At 36.1% G+C, this 19,714-nt stretch overlaps 1 protein-coding gene across 3 annotated transcripts; it reads right to left on the bottom strand.

Annotated features, from left to right (window-relative positions):
* Positions 1–325: 325 nt before the first annotated feature.
* Positions 326–14,171, bottom strand: DEK1 (calpain-type cysteine protease family). Of its 3 annotated transcripts, none has more exons than XM_016335278.3 (32): positions 13,868–14,171; positions 13,571–13,731; positions 11,684–11,934; positions 10,832–11,014; positions 10,533–10,668; positions 10,321–10,451; positions 10,093–10,207; positions 8,992–10,000; positions 8,731–8,841; positions 8,500–8,558; positions 8,229–8,391; positions 7,648–7,921; positions 7,386–7,536; positions 7,163–7,274; positions 6,851–7,016; positions 6,684–6,754; positions 6,474–6,565; positions 6,177–6,339; positions 5,989–6,060; positions 5,465–5,839; positions 5,266–5,381; positions 4,890–5,187; positions 4,479–4,798; positions 3,552–3,903; positions 2,974–3,294; positions 2,781–2,885; positions 2,537–2,665; positions 1,985–2,365; positions 1,767–1,904; positions 1,389–1,625; positions 885–1,297; positions 326–811 (listed from the first exon to the last, which is right to left on the bottom strand). In XM_016335278.3, the coding sequence occupies exons 2-31, from the start codon at positions 13,693–13,695 to the stop codon at positions 992–994; spliced, it is 6,462 nt and encodes a 2,153-aa protein (XP_016190764.1). In that variant the 5' UTR covers positions 13,696–13,731; positions 13,868–14,171; the 3' UTR covers positions 326–811; positions 885–991. The 3 variants fall into 3 exon arrangements, with proteins under 3 accessions (XP_016190764.1, XP_088363999.1, XP_088363998.1); XM_088507873.1 differs by having other exon boundaries at positions 8,992–9,992; positions 10,089–10,207; positions 13,868–14,089; XM_088507872.1 differs by having other exon boundaries at positions 10,321–10,668; positions 13,868–14,167.
* Positions 14,172–19,714: the final 5,543 nt, after the last annotated feature.

The raw sequence follows: 19,714 nt of genomic DNA, 5'->3' as shown, positions 1-19,714 counted from the left end.
AAATAAAAGGAATAAAAACCCAACAAACCAATACAGTCAGTTAATTAACAATCACAACCTGCACAACGTGCGGACTTTACACTAGTAAGTATCTATTATGTCTTGTTCTCAGTGTCTTATCTTGTCCTGTTCTCAAAAACAAATGCAGCCTAACAGATGACACAGGAAGCAAAAAAACAATATTCATAAATATCTACGTTTAACATAGAAATCTCAAGACTCATGATGTTACACATCGGACAATTATTCAAAACCAGATTAATCTCTATCAGACAGTCTTCAGCTTAAAAAAATTAAAATGGGGTAAAGGAATAACTAACATAGCTTTGTGAATAATTGAAAATCAAATTAGATTAAAAAGACATTTTTACAAAACTTTGCCAATATCACGACTAATAGGAACCCGTGATTGTTAATGTTTGTACATTTTTCTTCTGCAGTTGTCAAAATGGCAGCTGAAATTTACAATGAGTTACTCAATGCTTGTTACTATACCTACCCTTCCCAAATCCCCCTTTGACCTCCATTTTCACCAGGTGTTAGTAATTACCTATTTTATTGTCAGCTATTTTCCTTTTCCCACTTTGATTAAATGGTTACAAGTATACCTCTATAGTACCACTTCTATGTACATATCAAATCACCATAAGAGCCTTCTCCAATGCTGGCACAAGCACCCTTCAACAAGATTCACACTGAAAAGATCAAGCTTTTTTACCCTTTTGTCTCTCTTGCACAGATGCCATTTCATTCCTATAAGGAATAGGAATTCAATGCTGAACCTCATCATTAAGAATTGCATCATCACAGCCTGTGAATATATAAAAATCAATGTTAGGAGACAGTCAAAAAATGAAGAAATTAAGTTCAATGAGAGAAATTACCCAATTGGTCTGAGGAGGGTTAGCAATGCATGCGCCGATTTGCCGAGAGCCCAAGCAAAGAATCTTTGCAGCGGAAAAGACACAACATATAAGCCATCCCCTAGGTACTATAAAGCTTCAAGAGTTATTGATGCCTTGGTGAAAACAGAAAGTACAAAGGGGGCTTCTTGCTCAGGATGTATAGTAGTAGGGACTATGGTGTATCCCTTTGGCTCGGGTTCTAAAACCATTTCACAGGATATTTCTCGAGAATTAACATAGTCCGTCCCACCAACTGATTCGTGCAAGTATATATTGAAACCTGCTCGTCGTCCCCGAGTTTTGAGTATCCTCATTCCGATGTAGAACATTAAAGAATCATGGCTGGATTGATAATTTCTGAATCCGGCGGTTGTTCTTGAGAATCCGACACCCTATAAATATGATGACAGAAGATTTCAAAGAAATTAATACACTACTATATGTTCAACACAAGCAATACTGAATATTCAATACCGTTTGTACCTGAGTTAGGGTAATGAATACATGAATTGGTAAAGATGCATCTTGCCCAGTTGCAGTTAGTCTGAACTGTGGATTTTGGTGCCAGGTATCGTAATCCTGGCACCCACCAGCACTTTCACCAAGCCATCGACCATGAACAGAGTAACGCATCTCGGGTGGATAGACACGGCAGATATATATTGATCGGAAATGAATCTGAAAGTCTTGCCATGACATCCAGAATATACCATCTTTTGACTGTAAAAACGAGTAATGGGGAAGTCAACCGGAGTCGGTAAATTATGGTAACACGGTGCAGCCAAATAATCTGCTTGTTCATAAAGAAACACTGACGAGTAGAAGTGTAAGACTGGTCCGTTGGAAAATGTAAAGAATTACCTGTGGAACATGCTTCAGCTTGTGCTTTATTCTATCTGTCCATTCAGGAGATGAATCAGACCACGGGCCATTCCACTCGACTTCATTTGCCCATGGATTTCGGATCTGTACGAGTTTATGGCCATCCACTTCTCTTATCTGAAAGTTCATGACAGAAGTGAAAGTTAAAAGAACATTCCTATTATAAAATACAGTGGATATAAGACTTCCCCCATTACCTGAAGGATTGAGTATGCATGTCCTTGCACGATGCCACTGGAAGAGATGTGCACGTCAGAGCCTGAAGGACTTCCTGCACCAAGGAGAAAACCCTCTTGCTTGAAGCGTAACAATTGAGACCACAATCTACCACTTGCAAGGTCAATCTGTGCTTCACTGCTCCTCATGTCGATTTCCTCCCCTGCACCCCCGGTAAGATCAACAAGAGCATCCTGAACAAGCCCACCCTCAAGTGCTTCATAGGAGCCATGCAACTTGGCATATGCCTTCTCCAATATAGAGACCCAAAGTTCATAACCCTTCTTACTAGTGGCAAATGCAGGTTTACCCGGCAATTCACAAGGAATCCAATCATCAACAACTACAGGGATCCACTCACCCTAAAATGCCGGAAAAAAAAATTAATTATACTAGAAACTATCATATTGATTGCAGTCCTTCAGACAACATTATCAAAAGAGAACTTTATGAAGATGGGGAAAAGAATGATACAGCAGCATGAAAAGTATATCAAATAAGAGATGCAAATTGTACTCATTTTAGCTTATTACCTGCACACAAAAGCGGACAGTATATATCCCTTCCTCGTTATATTCTGGAGTGATGATTACCTCTGATATACGTGAAAACTCTGTTAGAACAGCAACAGCGCTCAAGAACCAGCAGTCACCTAACCGGCCCTATACAATACACAGAACATCTATTGAGAGAAATTGCAAGATAAAATTACTTCTTCAAACATATACATATCGAGAAGCATTTGTTGTAGAGTTCTTGCAAGATGCTAAACAGCACCTGACAAACATCTGAAGGATTAGGAGCTCCTGAAAATAAGCAAGGATGGCAATCAAGATGGTTCTGTCGCACAATTTCACCTGGTCTCAGCCACCTAGAAACAACCTATGTATAAAAGGCCATGATAAGATAGTTGGGGAGGAAAAACGATAAAAATTAATTAAAAATAACCAATCATAATGAAGAGAAGTACCTGTAATTTTGCTGGAGGGTTTTCAGGGTCCACATATAAAGAGTGATCATTTGGAGGAAATTCCTCGTCAGTAAAACGTGACTCTCCTCTAGCAGAGAGAGCTTCTTTGATGGCTGATTCTACTGATCGCATCCGTTGATTAATCTCTTCTTGTGTTTCAATTCTGGGTTTTCTATATTTCCTAGAGAAGGAATCTATATCCACCACCACACCATCACGATCTGACCTCCTTTTCCTCCCACTAGAATATTGTCCATCCCAATCCACATCATCTCTGTCATATAAATCTACATCAGCAGGATCGCTGTCCCAACCATCAACCTAAGCAAAAATGCAACAAAGCAAACTTAGCTGAGTACACTGTTTTGCTTTAATATTTATAGTAAAGCGGACAGCAAATTATGTGGAATAAAGCATGATACCAACATGTGAATCACTAGAAGTCTATAACATCCTGCAGTATTTAAGATATCTTATTTTGTCTATATAATTTATTATTTTCAAATTTCAATTACTAACATGTTTTCTTTGTGCTTTTGTTTGTGTACGTGTGTTTTTGTGGGGGAAGGGAAGCATACCCTCGGGGGTGAATCAGTCCATTGCAAATTATCTTCGGGGTAATCAAGCCCACCAAAGTCTGCCGAAGCAATTGAGGTATAGAGAGCAGAAATCTCATCTTCAGTTAAGCACCTTCCCCAGAGAAAAGCATCCATAATATGCATCTTAGATTCAACCCCTTCACTATCTGATCTACCAAAAGCATCAATATCTGCTGGTGGTCGAATTCCCACCCAAACTTCTGTCCCTTGTTCCCAAATGCTGCTACCCACACACAAAGGTAATCCAGTTTGGTAGCCATCGAATCCACCATCTGTATAACATGTTGCTTCACCTAAATCAGCATCAATTGTCATTGCTATGATATGCCACCTGCAAGATATTTATTAACAAAAATGTAAAAGACAGTGAGACAGTAGTTCTCTGTCATTAAAACAAGTGTCAAGCATAAGTGCAGAGCTATCCAAATTCCATATTAAACACTTCTATTAAGAAAAGAGCAGATTAATCGATACAATCTCATGTATTTAACAATCCTAAAGGACTTCTATATATTATTGTCATACTTGCTGATTTGCAAACTGAAAATAGCAAGCTAGCAATCTTTAAAAGATAAATTCAGTTACGGAAGTATACAAACAGATAAGAAACCATAATGTTTTGGATAACTGACTCATTCCTGAAACCAAAAATCTTAATCAGAGAAAAGAATTGCAAAAGAAGCAATAAGAAAGATAAAAAAAAACATATCACAAAAGCAATAAGAAAAAACTAATAAAAAATCATATCACAAAAGCAATAAGAAAAAACTAATATTAAAAAACAAGGAAGCAAGCAAATCTCCGACACACATCTGAAAACAACTCATGTAAGCTAAAAATGATGAAACCTTGAATTTCTTCAAGCCAGAAATACATGAAACATAAAAATAGAGAGAAAGGCCAAACCTTCCATCTGCAATACATGTTGCACCAATACTCCACTCCTTCGTGACAGTTGTTTGCCTATCACGTTTAGTAATCAATCTGAGTCCAACTTGCCCAGCCTCAATACCTTGTTCAGAACCAGCCACAAGAACTTCCCAGCAAATAATTTTCTGAAAATCCGTGCCCAAAAGACAGACAGGACCAGACTCAGGTTGAATCATCACTGCTATGGAAAAGCTAACTTTCTGACTTTGACATAGACTCAAATCAATTGGACCGTAATGCCGGCCACTTGAAGTTGCTTCATCATCAAGAACACATATGGCACCTGTCACTCCAGTCTGTAAATATAAACAAATGGCCACTAGCATCAGAAATGATCAAACCAATTACAATCAAAATTCTTAAGTAATGGCAAATCGGGTGTGGAACCTGTAGTGCACGATGTGCTAACTGCGAAAGACGTATTCTCTGTGCAATGCTTTTAACCCTCTTTCGAGCTTTGGAATCATCCAAAACAGAATCACTTCCTACTGCACGCACTGCAGCTACCATGGCTGCAGCCTCTCTGCTGCTAGCATTCGGAATGGTGGAGAGCAGAGAAGCTTCTATCTCCTTCCATTTGCGTTCCTCTTTTTCAAGCAGGGCCTTCCTTCTTTCTTTCCCTCTCCCCTCTTCTTCACGTCTCTGCATGAAGATCTCCTCTTCCATCTCCTTTTCTCGTATGTAACTATAAAACACAACAGTATATTTAGACAGGAAAAACTCCGTAAAACTAGAAATGATCATTAGATATTCGGGGCAGTACCTGTCCTGAATAATTTCAAATTGCCTACGATCTTCTGGCATCCACTTTTTTATTTTCTTAGCACTCAAGTCAGAAAATCCAATACTGTCTAGAAAGAGTCTCAAACGAACCTCATCCTACAAGAGAAAAAGGATTGTCGTTGTCACATGAATAAAAGAATGGGTACCATCCATAGCAAGCAGCATTTTATTCTTTTTACCTGTGCTTGTTCTGCCTTGGATGTTAAACCAAGCAACAAAAGCAAATAACCACCGAACTTGTCCCACATGTACACCCATTCAGTGTCAATGGCCTCTTCCAGAGCCAGGATCCTTGCATGAGCACACATCACTCTTCTGTGATCTACACTGGTTGGCTCATGGCGAAATGTCCTTTCATATCTAAATCTACTAAAAAATGAACCTGCAACTAATTCTTCATTTCTCAAACGGTCTCTTAATTTCATGACATCGGCTCTGGGCAGCACAAAATTTCCTCCCTTATCACGCATAATAGTAGGGTCTCCAATCAAAAGTGCTGCAGAACTAGCAGACCTCTGAGGTGCAGAATAAGTTCCAGATATAGCATTCCGGGTCTATGATGCAATTAATTACACACGATCTCAGTTAACTCACCATGGAAAATAAATACGTACAAAAACATAAAATTGTGAAGCAATCCAAACAATGGTGAGTGTAAACAGAAAACATAAATATTATCACAGTAGAGTCCTCACAAACACACCTTTGTTGCTGATCTAGCAATTGCCTGATTAACAGTTTCCTTGCTGAGAAAACGTACAGCATCTTCCATCATCTGTACATAATTAGAAAATGGTTACAATTAGAATAATTTTTTTCTGAATAGAGAAGTTATCACATAATGATTAGCGATTGCTGGCAAGGAGATTTTGTTACAATTAGTTCCCAAACCTTAAGTGTAAGGCACGGACGAGAGACAGCAAACCCAAATGAAACAACAAGTGTAATTGCCGATACAGCAGCACCAGCAAAAGGTGGATAAATCTTTAAACTGGCAACAACACCCCAACCTTCAGTTGCTAGTGCAATCCCATATAGCATGAGAAAGGCCACACTGCAAATAGTGGAAACAGGAAGTGGATACAAGTAATAAACTAGATAACATGAAAAAATAAATAAGTAATAAATTGAACCAACAAACTTAGAAACAATAACTGATCAGAATTAACGAAGAAGTCGTGACTAAACCTGACATTCTTTCCGCAATCCGCATGAGCATCGTACACATAGACTGGCAAAACTCGGGGAGAGTATACCACAATGGGATTTGAAAGCAGTACCTGAACAGAAAAAATGAAGAAAAAATACAATCCGTAAGCAAATAAAAATACGCATAAATATTTTTAAAATAGCTTGCTTCCTATCATATGGGTAGAAAGATTTGAAGGAATAACTTACTGTCAATGCCCGTCCAGCAAGAAGAAAAAGAAATGAAAAATAACCAACCGATGCTCCAGCAAAAGGTTGACCTAAACAAGGAAGAAAATATCATGAGCTGAGCAGCCAAGCAACTAGTTTTAACTTAAGGCATGACTATTGATGCTAATACTATAAACCACACGCACCTTCAAACCATCCAAGAAGAAATGCTGCCAAAGCCAACAGAAAGGCAAAGAAGCACACAAAGACCATCTGTGTCCGACTCAAATAAAAATTATTTGATGCCCAGTGATGGATAGCACCGATTGCTAATACCATGAGGAGAAGTACCAAAAGACAGGCTACCCCGATCTGTAGTAATTGGAAAGAAGTTGCATCCAAAATGAATTAATAAAAAATTATGAAGGGGAGAATAAGAATATGCAAAAGGTATATGTGTCATACTCATTGGGAAGGAAAAAAGAAGAAGATTAAAACAACAAGGGCACAGCACTCACAGTCCAAGGTTTGATGTAAACTATAACAGCTGCTATAGCACCAAGCAGAAGCACCAGACCAATTATAACAAAGATATATACACCTCTAGAAAGTCTCCAACCATCATCCTTCCTATAAATAGCATTTTGAAAGGATCAGCACCAATCATACTAAAAGCAGAGTTTGAGCCATTTCTTTATAAACATAATGATACAATGATAAATATAAGAACGTTTTACTAACCACTTAAGCAATCCACAAGTAAGTGAAAGCAAGGCTGGAATGCAGACTAGAGGAAGTAAAGCAGCTAAAAAATCACCCTTCGTTGGAAGTTGGTCATCTTTAGATTTGATAACTTCCAAGTAAGACACACCACAAAATGCTACGAGAATAACTACAATCAGAAAAGAAAATATAAAAAAAGATATCAGCACTAGGATAATGATAAATATGTGTGGTAATATATCCATTTGTGAGAACATGTATATGCAGAATGAAAAAATACCTGCAAATAATCCAATAAAGATAGCAGAGGAAAGAGAGAAGCGATAGGTTGCAAACCACGAAATTATTGGAAGCAAGCTAGTAACAACTAAACCAATAGCAGATGCCATAGCCCACCCAAGAAAAACAGAAGATGTGTATGGGGAGGTCAAGCTTTTCTGATCATCATTCAACCCCTTGTATCTTAAATCATCTAAAGGCTTTGCAGAAACTATTGCTCCCAGAGCCAGTACAGATCCAACGAATAATGACGTACAAACAATAAGAACTATACCCTGTAAAAGTGAAATAGACAATTATGCATTGGCAAATTAAATTTACTTGAACCCCAAAAAAAACCATCACATCACACCCTTCTCCCAAAGCAATAAATTGCAAGAATTAGAACCTCCCGGTTTACTAATAAGATAGCTTTAAGTATATGCATCACTGATCTGATAAATTCCTTTTTTTTTTTTGGTGGATGTCAAGCCAAAACCATTTTTTATTTTTGTGCGTGTTGGGGAACCGGGGGAGTCATGGTCAACCACCTCAACCAACTAAGTAGCAACCAGAAACACACCCTTGGTATGTAGAACTAACCTCCTTTGTACCAGGAATGCGATCATTTCCAACACTTCCCGTACAATTCACTCGGGGAACCCAGAACTTGTAACCATTACGTATCCATATAGGAATTGCAATAGAAAGGCATGCCACCATTAGAGGCACAGTCAAAGACAATCCAAGGAGAACAGACGATTTGCTGCACAAAAGATACACAGGTAACTATGCCAGGTACTCCAGTACAACTTTGGCAAAATTACATTGAAACTAAAACTTATGAATGACTTTGAAAAACCATAGGGATTACCTCAAGAAAGAGAGCAGCAATCCAACACAAGTGCTGAACAGCCAAGCAATAATACCATACTGGAATAGCAAATTAGAAACATAAACAGAAATCCAAGAGAATATACTTTAATTACGTACTTAAACTTCAAACAAATTCATCATTAACACGTAATCTGAAGATAAGCTGAATGATTCAATATTAATTTTTTTTGTAGATGCATTTGCATGTAATTCAATATAAAGTCCACACCTTCCGCGGTTTTGAAGTCATGGCCATTTCTTCTGCAGTAAGTGATCGTAGGAAAGCCATAATTGAACATATCACCGGAGACAACAGAAGCACAGCCAAGCCAAACTCAAACTGCATGCAATAGTGATTCCAAACACATCAAGATGAGAAAATAAATTCACAGCTATGTTTACACAAGTAGCAACCCAAAATAATTTTAATAAAGAAAACAGAAATTAGGCTTCCAAAATGAAATTATTTTAGGGAGAGCTCAAGACTTACCTGCTGGTGGGTTCCATTAACGAATTTGACTGTTTTTGGACGAAATACACCAATAATGGTTGTTTCGACTATGAAGATAAGACTGAACAGAACCCATGCTCGCTCTGGAGAACCCGTAATGTGATGCAATACAAGTCTGCACAACTGAAGCCACTTTTCAAGCCCATGCAACCTCAGTTCTTCAGAAAATGAAATTTGATTAGGCACGGCATTGCCAACACTGGCATTATCAGTATTGTCACGATGATCTCTATCTGCGTCAAGACTACCCCTCTGTAATAATGCGAGAATAGTTGGATCTAATTCTAAACTTTTCTCTTTCAACATCATAGCAAAATTTGGATCCAAGCCTTTATCTTGTAATAGAGTACTCAACTCCCGATCACCTTGTCTTGTACTTCTTTTAAGCATAGTTGCAAACCTAGGGTCACTCAACCTTTCTTGGAAAGCAAGAGCCAAGTTCAATTCTAATGTTTGTTGATTTGCAGAGTTTGATGTGCTAGATTCATTCCCTTGGCTATCAACACCACTACTTGAACAAACCACCACGGAATTATTGGGATCCAAAGTTCTATCATCACAAGACGTTCCAGCCTCAGCCTCTTGAACAGCTGAGCGACATGAGCTGCTACGTATTGCTAAACTTGACCTGCCACTATCTATGCTCTTGTCACTATTTATTCCATCTGGCAAACTGGCAGTTTGAGATGGGGCATTATTCCAATTGCATGTATCGGCTGCAGCCAAACCTCTGTTAGCTTCAATGACATTACCAAGATTACTAGCTTCAACACTGCTACTCCGTTTCATACTTGACCCACAGCCTTCAGAGAAGCTAGATGAACTATTATGCTCCTTCTTACGAAATCCTTCTCTCAAGCGAACCACAGTGCTTTGTAAGGCATCTCTCCTCGCAGCCAATGGATTTTTCACTGATAAATGACGAGAAACAACAGCCCCTAGAAGTACAGTAGCCATAACGGCATAACTGATACAGTGCCCTATATACCTATGAACAGGGAGAAGCAACATTCAACATTAAGAAACCACACTACATGCAATTTGGATAAAAGGTTATATGTTTCAATTTAAGGCACTAACCAGTATTGCACTCCGAAACAAATAAGAAACACGCGGGATGTTCCAGCAATAAATAGTGCTGCAACACGACTGTCAAGAAGTTGAAAACCATACATGCAAGCTCCCAAATTCCAGTCTACATGGAAACAATAGAAAAGAAAAGGAATGAATCAAATAAATCAATCTAATAACTACAGAAGAAACATCTAAAGAAATAGATAGAACTAATAATAGAACTGATTAAATTACCTAGAATAATAACAGCAACTGATGTAACTGCTCCAAGCCAGTTTGCCTCTTTTGCTGTTAGGCCATATAAAATGGAATATACTAGCAGAACAAAAAGTGAGCCAACATAGAGAAGTACAAGATGGGAAGCCCTGTCAACACAGAGAAAAACATTGAAAATTACTTTGTCTCCACTAGGATAGTCAAAAGTGAGAGCAAGAACTAAAGCATACCTTCTCGATTGTCGAGGATATAACTCATTTGGGTCCGGTGGTTCAGGTAAAGATGTCACAGGACCCAATTCAATTTGATCAGAATAAGCAAATTTGTATGCCCTTCTTACATACTCATCCACATCCAAGCCATTACCTACAAATAATAAACCTGGTAAGATTTCCACTTAATGAAACTTAAAACAAATGGAATCAAATCATTTACAAAATAAATGAACACCAGCATGCAATATCTATACAATCAAGGCATATAATAAGGATAATCACTTCTAAATGAACAAAATGACTCAAAAGCATACCATTAAACACCATTCTGCAAATAAATAGCATGTTGATAGCTAAAGCAATTGCTGAAACTCCAAAAAAGAAGCCAGAAGGAGAATAACGGTCAGATGCTCGTGGACCAGTTGTAACATACACGGCACAAAGTTCATACGCACAGAGCAGAGTAACAGCTAGGAGGAGGAGAATGGCTACAGCTCCTGTCAAAGGAAAATATGGACATGAGCTATGATTATACTTAGATCCAAAATGAAGATGAAACTAACTATAAGAGTAGATTAGAGAAATTAAAGCACAAGTAACATTCCCAAAGAAATTATAAGTGTAGATTAGAGAAAAATTGCAAAACTCCCTATTGTTTGTTCTTTGCATATTTTATGTAGGATTAAATGAAAGACTTGCTCAATCTAACGTTATTGCTATCTATCAACAGATATATGACTTTGACACACTATAACAAAAAGCCATGTTCAGTCACAGAACTAGACCTATCGATACTTGAATGATTTCTGATGTTCTTCATCAATCTAATATTGTATATTCCTTGTTTTCTAATAGAAATCCCATACTTTTCTTTTCATTTAAACCCTAACATTTTAATGTGATACTACCCATTGTGGCATAATCATATTAATATTCCACTGCCAAGGTTATTCGTTTGGTTCCAATTGTTCACCAACAGCTGCCAATATGTCTAGTTGGTGGGAGATCACCCCTGGGAAAGAATCGACCGGAGTAATGCAACAAAAGCCTCTGACTAAATTTCAGAGTGTAGAATGGTACATTAAATAGAACATACAAGCCATAAGTTGGAAACAAAACACAAAGTATAGTTTGGTAATATAACAAATTGGCCAGCAAATACATACTTGAACTTTGCCACTGGGTTCTCCACCAGAGCATAATTGAATAAAATGCCAAGAGAAGAGCTGTGCCAGCCATAATTACGGCCAAACCAATCAGATCTCGACCCAGTATTGCAATTAACCAGGATCCCCAAATGATAAGCACCAGAATTGGAGAAACAACAACCACCCATGCCAAAAGATTCAGGAAGCCACAGAGCAAATGCAGCTGAGGACCGTGCAGGATATTCGGCCATTTCCGAGCAAAGATCCAACTGGAAACAGAAACAAAGAAATAACAGATATAAACAACTTCAGGATACTTAAATAGCATAGGTTAATCCCATACAAAAGGACTTGCATTTCTTCTCAAACAATGTATGATATAAGATGACAAAGAAAGACTCAAAGGTGGATCAAAACTTGAACCTATGTTCAATTGTCCTGTTCTTATCCCATGGTTGCAAACAATATTTCAAAAAGAGATCACATAAATCATCACATCAAAGAAGAATTATAGCTTATCTGGTTTCTGGAACTGGTATTAGATTCCTACCAATCAAAATCTGTATAATGTTTTGGTTCACCACTTGGTCAATCAAGAGAGCCAGAGAAATGACATCTGTCATGTTCAATTACCCAGTTGCCATCTTGTGGTTGCAATAAATATTTAAAAAGAATATCATATAGATCATGTGAAAGAAGAGTTATAATTACTCAGTTTCTCAAAGTGGTAGCAGATACCAATTAAAAGTATTCAAACCTTGGATATCTAGAGAGATACAACTCGGAATAGATACCTCAATCTGTATTTATTCTTATGTTCCACTTACATCAATTACTATCAATGTAAACTACAAATTTCAAATAATATATAACCAAAAAGAGAACAGAAAAGAAGATTAAATTGGAAAAGGGATAAGATATTCAATTTTTTGAGCATTCCTATCTCAGGTACAGAAGTGAATGAAATAGCAGCTCAGTCTACAAGCCTGGATCCTTACAGGGCATACCTTCCATGAAGGAGGAAGTTGATACTATAACTAGATACCTGATCACCATGTTGTACATTGTCATTGTTCTAAGGCTAACACTCCAATAAAGAAGTAAATATGACAACAATAATGTTTAAAATCTCGAATGTATAATATGATATTCCTTAATTGGGGTTACCATGTATGCACAATGTGATTAAATGATAAACCAACACATAGGAGTCTTATACGAAAACTCCACAAGTGTGCAGGATAATCTTTTCCTTATACAAAAAAATGAAAGGAAATTTGGATAAGCATCTGATTTAGTGTAATATGTTATTGAATACAAAAGGTTTTCCTCTAATATAACCACAAATATATGACATTGAAACTTCAGAATTTAAAGCAGCTCATCTTACATTTTGCATCCATTCTGTCCGTAGTACCTCTACTCTCAACACGATCAATAAATGATGTGAAACTTTACAAAAATAGAACCCCACAAAAAGTAACTTAAAAGAAGCATGACTGAAAATACAGCAGAGCATTTTAGAATTGGGAAGCAACAAACTATTAATTCCCCCTCCGGATTACTAAAACCCAGATAAAAACCTTCATGCGATTAGAAGTCTGCGCCAAATGGGCGTAATTTATGTCTGCTTCCTAAATGATCTAATTGTTTAACAAATGTAGCCAAGAATATCATACTTATTGGGTAATTGGAGAAGACAACACTCAGCATCCAATGTCAGTAAACTTTTCAACTGTTTCTAAGCAAGTAACACTAAAATAGCAATCATATGGCATATCACAATTCAACAGCATTTTGGGAGAAAGACTCAATCTTGAGCCATAAATGAATGATCAAGACCACAAATAGGCTAATTAAGCATATAAAAAATCCTTCTTTAACCAACAATTTCAACTGGATTACCTATAAATTCGCCAAGGCCTCCAGTTAACAGCCCATAGTATCAAAAATGAAGCTAACCCCAAAACTGAGAAGAGGGTCCCCGAAATCACGCAAGCTAGGAGAAGCCCACGGTCACCCCCTTCCATGCCTCTCCTCTTCCCTCTCAAATAACGCACATGCACCTAATTCCAACATTATCCAAGAAAATTAAAATAAATAAAAAAAAGCTAGCAAAAAAAAAAAGTACTGAAGAAGATAATGATGATGAAAGAGTAAAGGAATGAACTTTGGTAATGTGGGAAGGGGTGTTGAACTTACTTGACTGTAGTGGACTCAAATGGAAGCAGCATGATGGTGAATTCAGATGAAATGGGTCATGGGTCTGAATAGCTAGGGTTTGAGAGTGGGTAAAAATTGAAGTGCACTAAGCTAGGGTTAGCAAAGAAAGAAGCAGATGATGATGATGATAAATTGGGGCAAACAAAAGGAGTTTTGGAATTTAGCTTGTGTCTTTTGTGGGTATCTTCACAATCTGTGAGACTCGGAAATTGTTTCAGGAATTCAGAAAAGGGGGAAAAGGAGAAAAAAGAGTGAAGATTAAAACCCTACTCACCCTTCTCTCTCCTCTGTGTCAATCAAGTGTGAACTATGATAAAGTAAAAAATAAAAATAAAAATAAAAAAGAAACAAGAAAAGCAGACAGCAAAAGAGTAACCATTAGAGGATAGTAAAAGATTAGACGTTATTTTTACTTCTGGTACGGAGGATTTATAATAATAAAAAAAAATAAAGACATAAACATGTGTTTTTAATATGATTTTTAGTAATTAAAATTTAATATATATAATTGATTAAATTATATTATTTTTGTTAAAATTAGATTAACTAAATAATTTTTAGTAATTTGGCTAAAAAATTAATTAATTAAATTTTAAATTAGTCTAAATTAATATTTTTTATAAAAAATTACTACAATATTTTTATTATAAAAAACTAACTTTTCTTTTTCTATGTGCTGTCACAAAATTAAGATTTAGAGTTTTCAAAATTTATATATATATATATATATATATATATATATAATATGAATATTTTATTCATTTTTTATAATTAGGGTATTATAGTCAATTTTTTATAAAAAAATATATATCAGTTTAGACTGATTTAAATTTTGATTTATCGATTTTTTGTCAAATTGGTTTATCCGATCCAATTATGACATAAATAATACGGTTTACATATGTTAAATTTTAATTATTAGAAAACATCTTTAAAAAAAAAGACGTTTTAGACGTCTTTATTTAAGTAGTTCAAAAAAAAGAATATGACACCCTTAAAGCTATTTAAAAAAAACATGAAATTGCAAGACAACATTAAAAAAGACTTAATTAAATCTTTGTATTATATTTGATTTAAGATACATAAAATTAAGTTATATTTTAATATTTTATTTAATTTAAAATAAATATAAAAAAATATGTCTCAATTTATTTTAAAAAGGAGTAAAATTAAAATTTAAAAAATTAAATAAATATTTTCAAAAAAAATATTATTAAAAAAATTCAATCTTAAGTCTCCAAAATTTTCAAACTCTTGTATTCTTACTTTTTAAAAGTATTAAAATAACAAAAATTTTATATTAATGTTAACTTTAACTTATCACCACCAAACATAATACTAATTTTAGTTTTTCAATTTCCAATTCAGCCCACAATTCGCAAACAAACACAACCTAACATAATGCATTGTGATTTGGGTTAACAAATATATTCTTCTAATATATACATAGTCATCTATAATAATAATAATAATAATAATAATAATAATAATAATAATAAATAATATAATGTTCAAATAAATTAAAAATCAAATACATTAAATACTTACAATAAAATAATAAAACAAAAAATTAATATCTACAAATTCAGGTAGTCGTCGTCGTCAGTCTCGTGGCCCTAAATTGGCGGCGCAGAAGTCGGTGATGTCTATGTGCCACTAGCAGGACTGCTGCCACCAGTAGCGGTGTTGCCGCCAGCAGAGTCGATGCCAGCAGCGCGCATCTGGGCCTGATACACCTCCATCTAAGCCTTCATACGTTGCATCCGCTCCATCGACTCCCTAAACTCTAGTATGAGCTCATCTGTAGATGTCACGTGGGTGAAGGTCTCCTGATACCTCTCTCGATAATCGTTACACTCCTGAGCCTGTTGGTGAAGGCTGCATTGGAGTTCCTGCACCTGCAGCCTCAAATTCACGCCATCCTCGGACTGTACAGCTCGATTGGCGGTGGAGCTTGACGATAGCCTCAACGTCGAGGTGCAGAGGTTGCTGGCGAATAACGACCCCATCCCGTATACGCAGTTCTTGTACGGGGTTGAGGCGGTCTCATGCCAAACCACATCGGGATTGACGACAGAAGCCGCAGAGCCATCAGCGGCGTCCTCCTCACTTTGCTGAGACTGCTGAGTCGCGGCCTCTAGTCTCTGTGTGTATGACTTCTGTGTAATTAACACAAGTTATTGTGATTAGTACAACATATATACAGTTAATCTCTAATAATTTTATAGCAAAAGATAATCAGATGTATGTTTACTCACATAATGGTCCTGAGACGCTGATCAACAAATCTTGCTTTATTCTCCTTCAGCATATGGGTGTACTTGAACGTCTCTGCCAATAAGGCCTCGCGGTCCAACGACTTCAACTACACATGTTGCATTGAAATACAAAATGATTAGAATGTCTTGTAATGATATGCAAAAGGAATATAACGAAGCTATTAACAAAATTAAAAAAACTACATACCAGCCTGACTTTGGCCTTCATGAAGGTCGTCGAGTTGCCGGTATACTTGAACGACCTAGACGATGCCCTGTTAGCTCTGTTGGTGAGATACAGATGCCTGAATCCATCATCGGTCTCCCAATGAGCTGACAGGGCCTTCTTTATATCCGGTTGGAGCTAGCCCGTCCGCTGGTCCCACTCATGACGAACATCATCTAGCATCTACTAGAGCCGCTGACCCATTCTATGGTCGAATATCTTCCATATGGCCAGGTCGTGCTCAGCATCCCATATAAAGTGAAGCTGCAACCAAGAAACTTTAAAATTAGCTAAACAAGATAGATGATATAAACTAGCTAAAAAGGTTTGAAATAGAAACAATGAAAGTAATCACCATCCATTTCTCAAACCAGCGCTTCCTGGTTTCAGCAAGAATCTTCGTGTAGCTGGGTCAGGGCTGGTTTTATATCAGCTTGATGACATTGGTCATCTTCTGAGTACACGCATTATTGTTAAGCAAAAACCTAACAACAACCTACAAACAAGAATAAACCTAAATCTACTAAATAGGAATCAATTTTCAGGAACTTTTAGCAATAAAGTTAATCATAATCAACTAAACTTAAAAACAATAACCAGCATTCCAAATCAACTTAAATCCACTAAACATAAATCATGATTATTGAAACTTAAAAAAAAATAGCCAGCATTCCAAATCAACCTAAATCTAGTAAATAGGAATCAATTTTCAGGAATTTTCAGCAAGAAAGTTAATCATAATCAACTAAAATTAAAAACAATAACCAGCATTCCGAACCAACCTAAATCCACTAAACGGGAATTAATATTCAGAAATTTTCAGCAATAAAGTTAATCATAATCAACTAAACATGAAAACAATAATCAGCATTCCAAATCAACCTAAATCCATTAAATAGGAATCAATTTTCACAAATTTTTAGCAATAAAGTTAATCATAAGTATTGATACTTAAAAACAATAACCAGCATTCAAACCTAAATCAATTAAACTAGAAACAATTCAGGCACTTTCAACGATAACCATAAACAAGAAATACATGAGCATTGAACGTAATACTTATCCCGTGCCACCATCAGGCCAAATGCGCAACCATACGATGGGAGGTGGTGGAGGGGAATTAGCTACTACCTCACTTCAGTTGCTGGAAGCGGCGTCTCCGTGGATGCGAGCTGCTGAGCGGTAGGAGGTAGCGGCGTCAGCATATACGGAGGCACGTAGTTGGGGTTAGGGACCATGATGAAGGGCTGGTCTGCTAAACCCGCAACTTATGGCGTGATTGGGGTGGTTGGGGTAGAGGGAGAGGATCAAGATGTCCTAGGAGTACTAGAAGAAACCCTCCCTCTACATCGACTATTACGACCACGACCAGCAACCTGATCCGCAGCACCTGTTTCTGTCATCATGTCTGCATATATCAAATTATCAAATAATTTCAACAACAATTTCTCAGCAAAATAGTCATCAACGCAGCAATTAACACAATTAGACAGTTTCAAACACTTCAACAATTCAAAATATAATATATTGAATCAAACATAACTTAATCAACCCAAATCCACTAAGATTAGAAAACCAAACTAAACTAACTTTGAAACTGATTCAAAATTAAAATTCTAATTATACTCAAACCTAAACTAAATTAAACAATTATCAAACAATCTCATCAAAATAGTCATCAACGCGCAAATTAACACAATTAGATAATTTCAAACTCTTCAACAATTCAAAACCTAATAATATATTGAATCTGACCTAACTTAATTAACCTAAGTCCACTAAGATTAGAAAACTAAACTGAACTAACTTTGACATTGATTCAAAATTAAAATTGAAATTCTACTCAAACCTAAACTATATTAAACTAAAATTAAACAATTATCAAACAATTTTAGCAACAATTTCACAGCAAAACAATCATCAACGCAGCAACTAATATAATTAGACAATTCCAAACACTTCAACAATTCAAAATCTAATGTATTGAATCAAACATAAATTAATCAATCTAAATTCACTAAGATTAGAAAACTAAACTGAACTAACTTTGAAAGTGATTCAAAATTAAAATTCTAATTCTACTTAAATCTAAACTAAATTGAACCAAAATTAAACAATTATCAAACAATCTCAGCAAAATAGTCATCAACGCAGCAATTAACACAATTAGATAATTCCAAACCCTTCAACAATTCAAAACCTAATGTATTGAATCTAACCTAACTTAATCAACCTAAATCCACTAAGATTAGAAAACTAAACTGAACAAACTTTGAAACTGATTCAAAATTAAAATTGAAATTCTACTAAAACCTAAACTAAATTAAACTAAAATGAAAGGAATTGGAAAAAAGTTGTTCAAGAACCTGTAATGAAAAACAGAGCAAGAAATAAGAGAAGACGTGGATGTTGCAGTGGTGGTCGCCAAAGTTGTTGTGATAGCAGATGGTAGTGACAGTGAAGGAGAGAGACAGAGGGAGGGAAAGAATGAGAAGAAAGAGGGGTCGCCGTAAAGGGTTGACGGGACGGAGAAGGGGTGGCGACGGCGGTGCTCTTGGCAACGACGGGAGGGGCAGAGAACAGAGGTGGAGGCGGTGATGAGAGAGAGAGGGTGGTGATGAAGATAGAGAAGGAGAAATTCGAAATAGGAGAGACGACGTTCTCGCTTTCATTTAGGGCACTATTACCGTCGGATTAATCCGATGGTAACGTTTTTCATATGCCCAAAACGCAGCGTTTTATTAAACAAGGTTACCGTCGGATCTACCCGCTGATACATCTGAGCGGTAGTGGGCGTGCAAAAATTTCTTTTTTCCCTCCAAATATTACGGTTGACGTTACCATTGGAAATGGAGTTCTGATGGTAATACTTTAGGGTTACGAATTTATTGTCTAATCTGACAGTAAATTCGACAGAAATCTCGCTGCTAATGTTCAATGCTAAAATTGACAGTAAATCTAACGGTACTCTACGTTTTCTTGTAGTGAAAGATAATATTTATAACCAATTAATTTTATTTATAATTAAAATTCAGAAAAATAATTTTTGTACCATTTTTTTATATATTTTTTTATGATATCAAAAATTTTTAATGCCGAAAATAAAAAATATACGTATAATATTTTTTAAATAATAAACTAGTTGTTGTTTAATTATACGTACAAATATAGCTAATAGGTTTTATTTCATCTATGGGTATGCTCGCGATCGGTGTAATAAGACATTTATTTAGAATGGAGTTTCTTATGCTATTCGGTTTACATACAAAATTGTTTTAAATGTTACATTCAGTGAAATTGTGTCTTTACTCTTATCTTGCGACAGAATAACTTATTTTAGGT

The sequence above is a fragment of the Arachis ipaensis genome, chromosome B3 (assembly GCF_059453495.1).
Source record: "Arachis ipaensis isolate K30076 ecotype BB chromosome B3, ASM5945349v1, whole genome shotgun sequence".
Lineage (NCBI taxonomy): Eukaryota > Viridiplantae > Streptophyta > Magnoliopsida > Fabales > Fabaceae > Arachis > Arachis ipaensis.
Note: the sequence above shows the minus strand (reverse complement) of the source record. Positions and strands in the feature narration are given on the sequence as shown.

Coding starts and splice junctions, on each gene's coding strand:
- DEK1 (XM_088507872.1), bottom strand. CDS start 13,695: ATGGAAGGGGGTGACCGTGGGCTTCTCCTAGCTTGCGTGATTTCGGGG. Junction 5,382..5,464: donor CCAAGGCAGAACAAGCACAG/GTAAAAAGAATA, acceptor TTTCTCTTGTAG/GATGAGGTTCGTTTGAGACT. Junction 1,626..1,766: donor AGCTGAAGCATGTTCCACAG/GTAATTCTTTAC, acceptor TCGTTTTTACAG/TCAAAAGATGGTATATTCTG.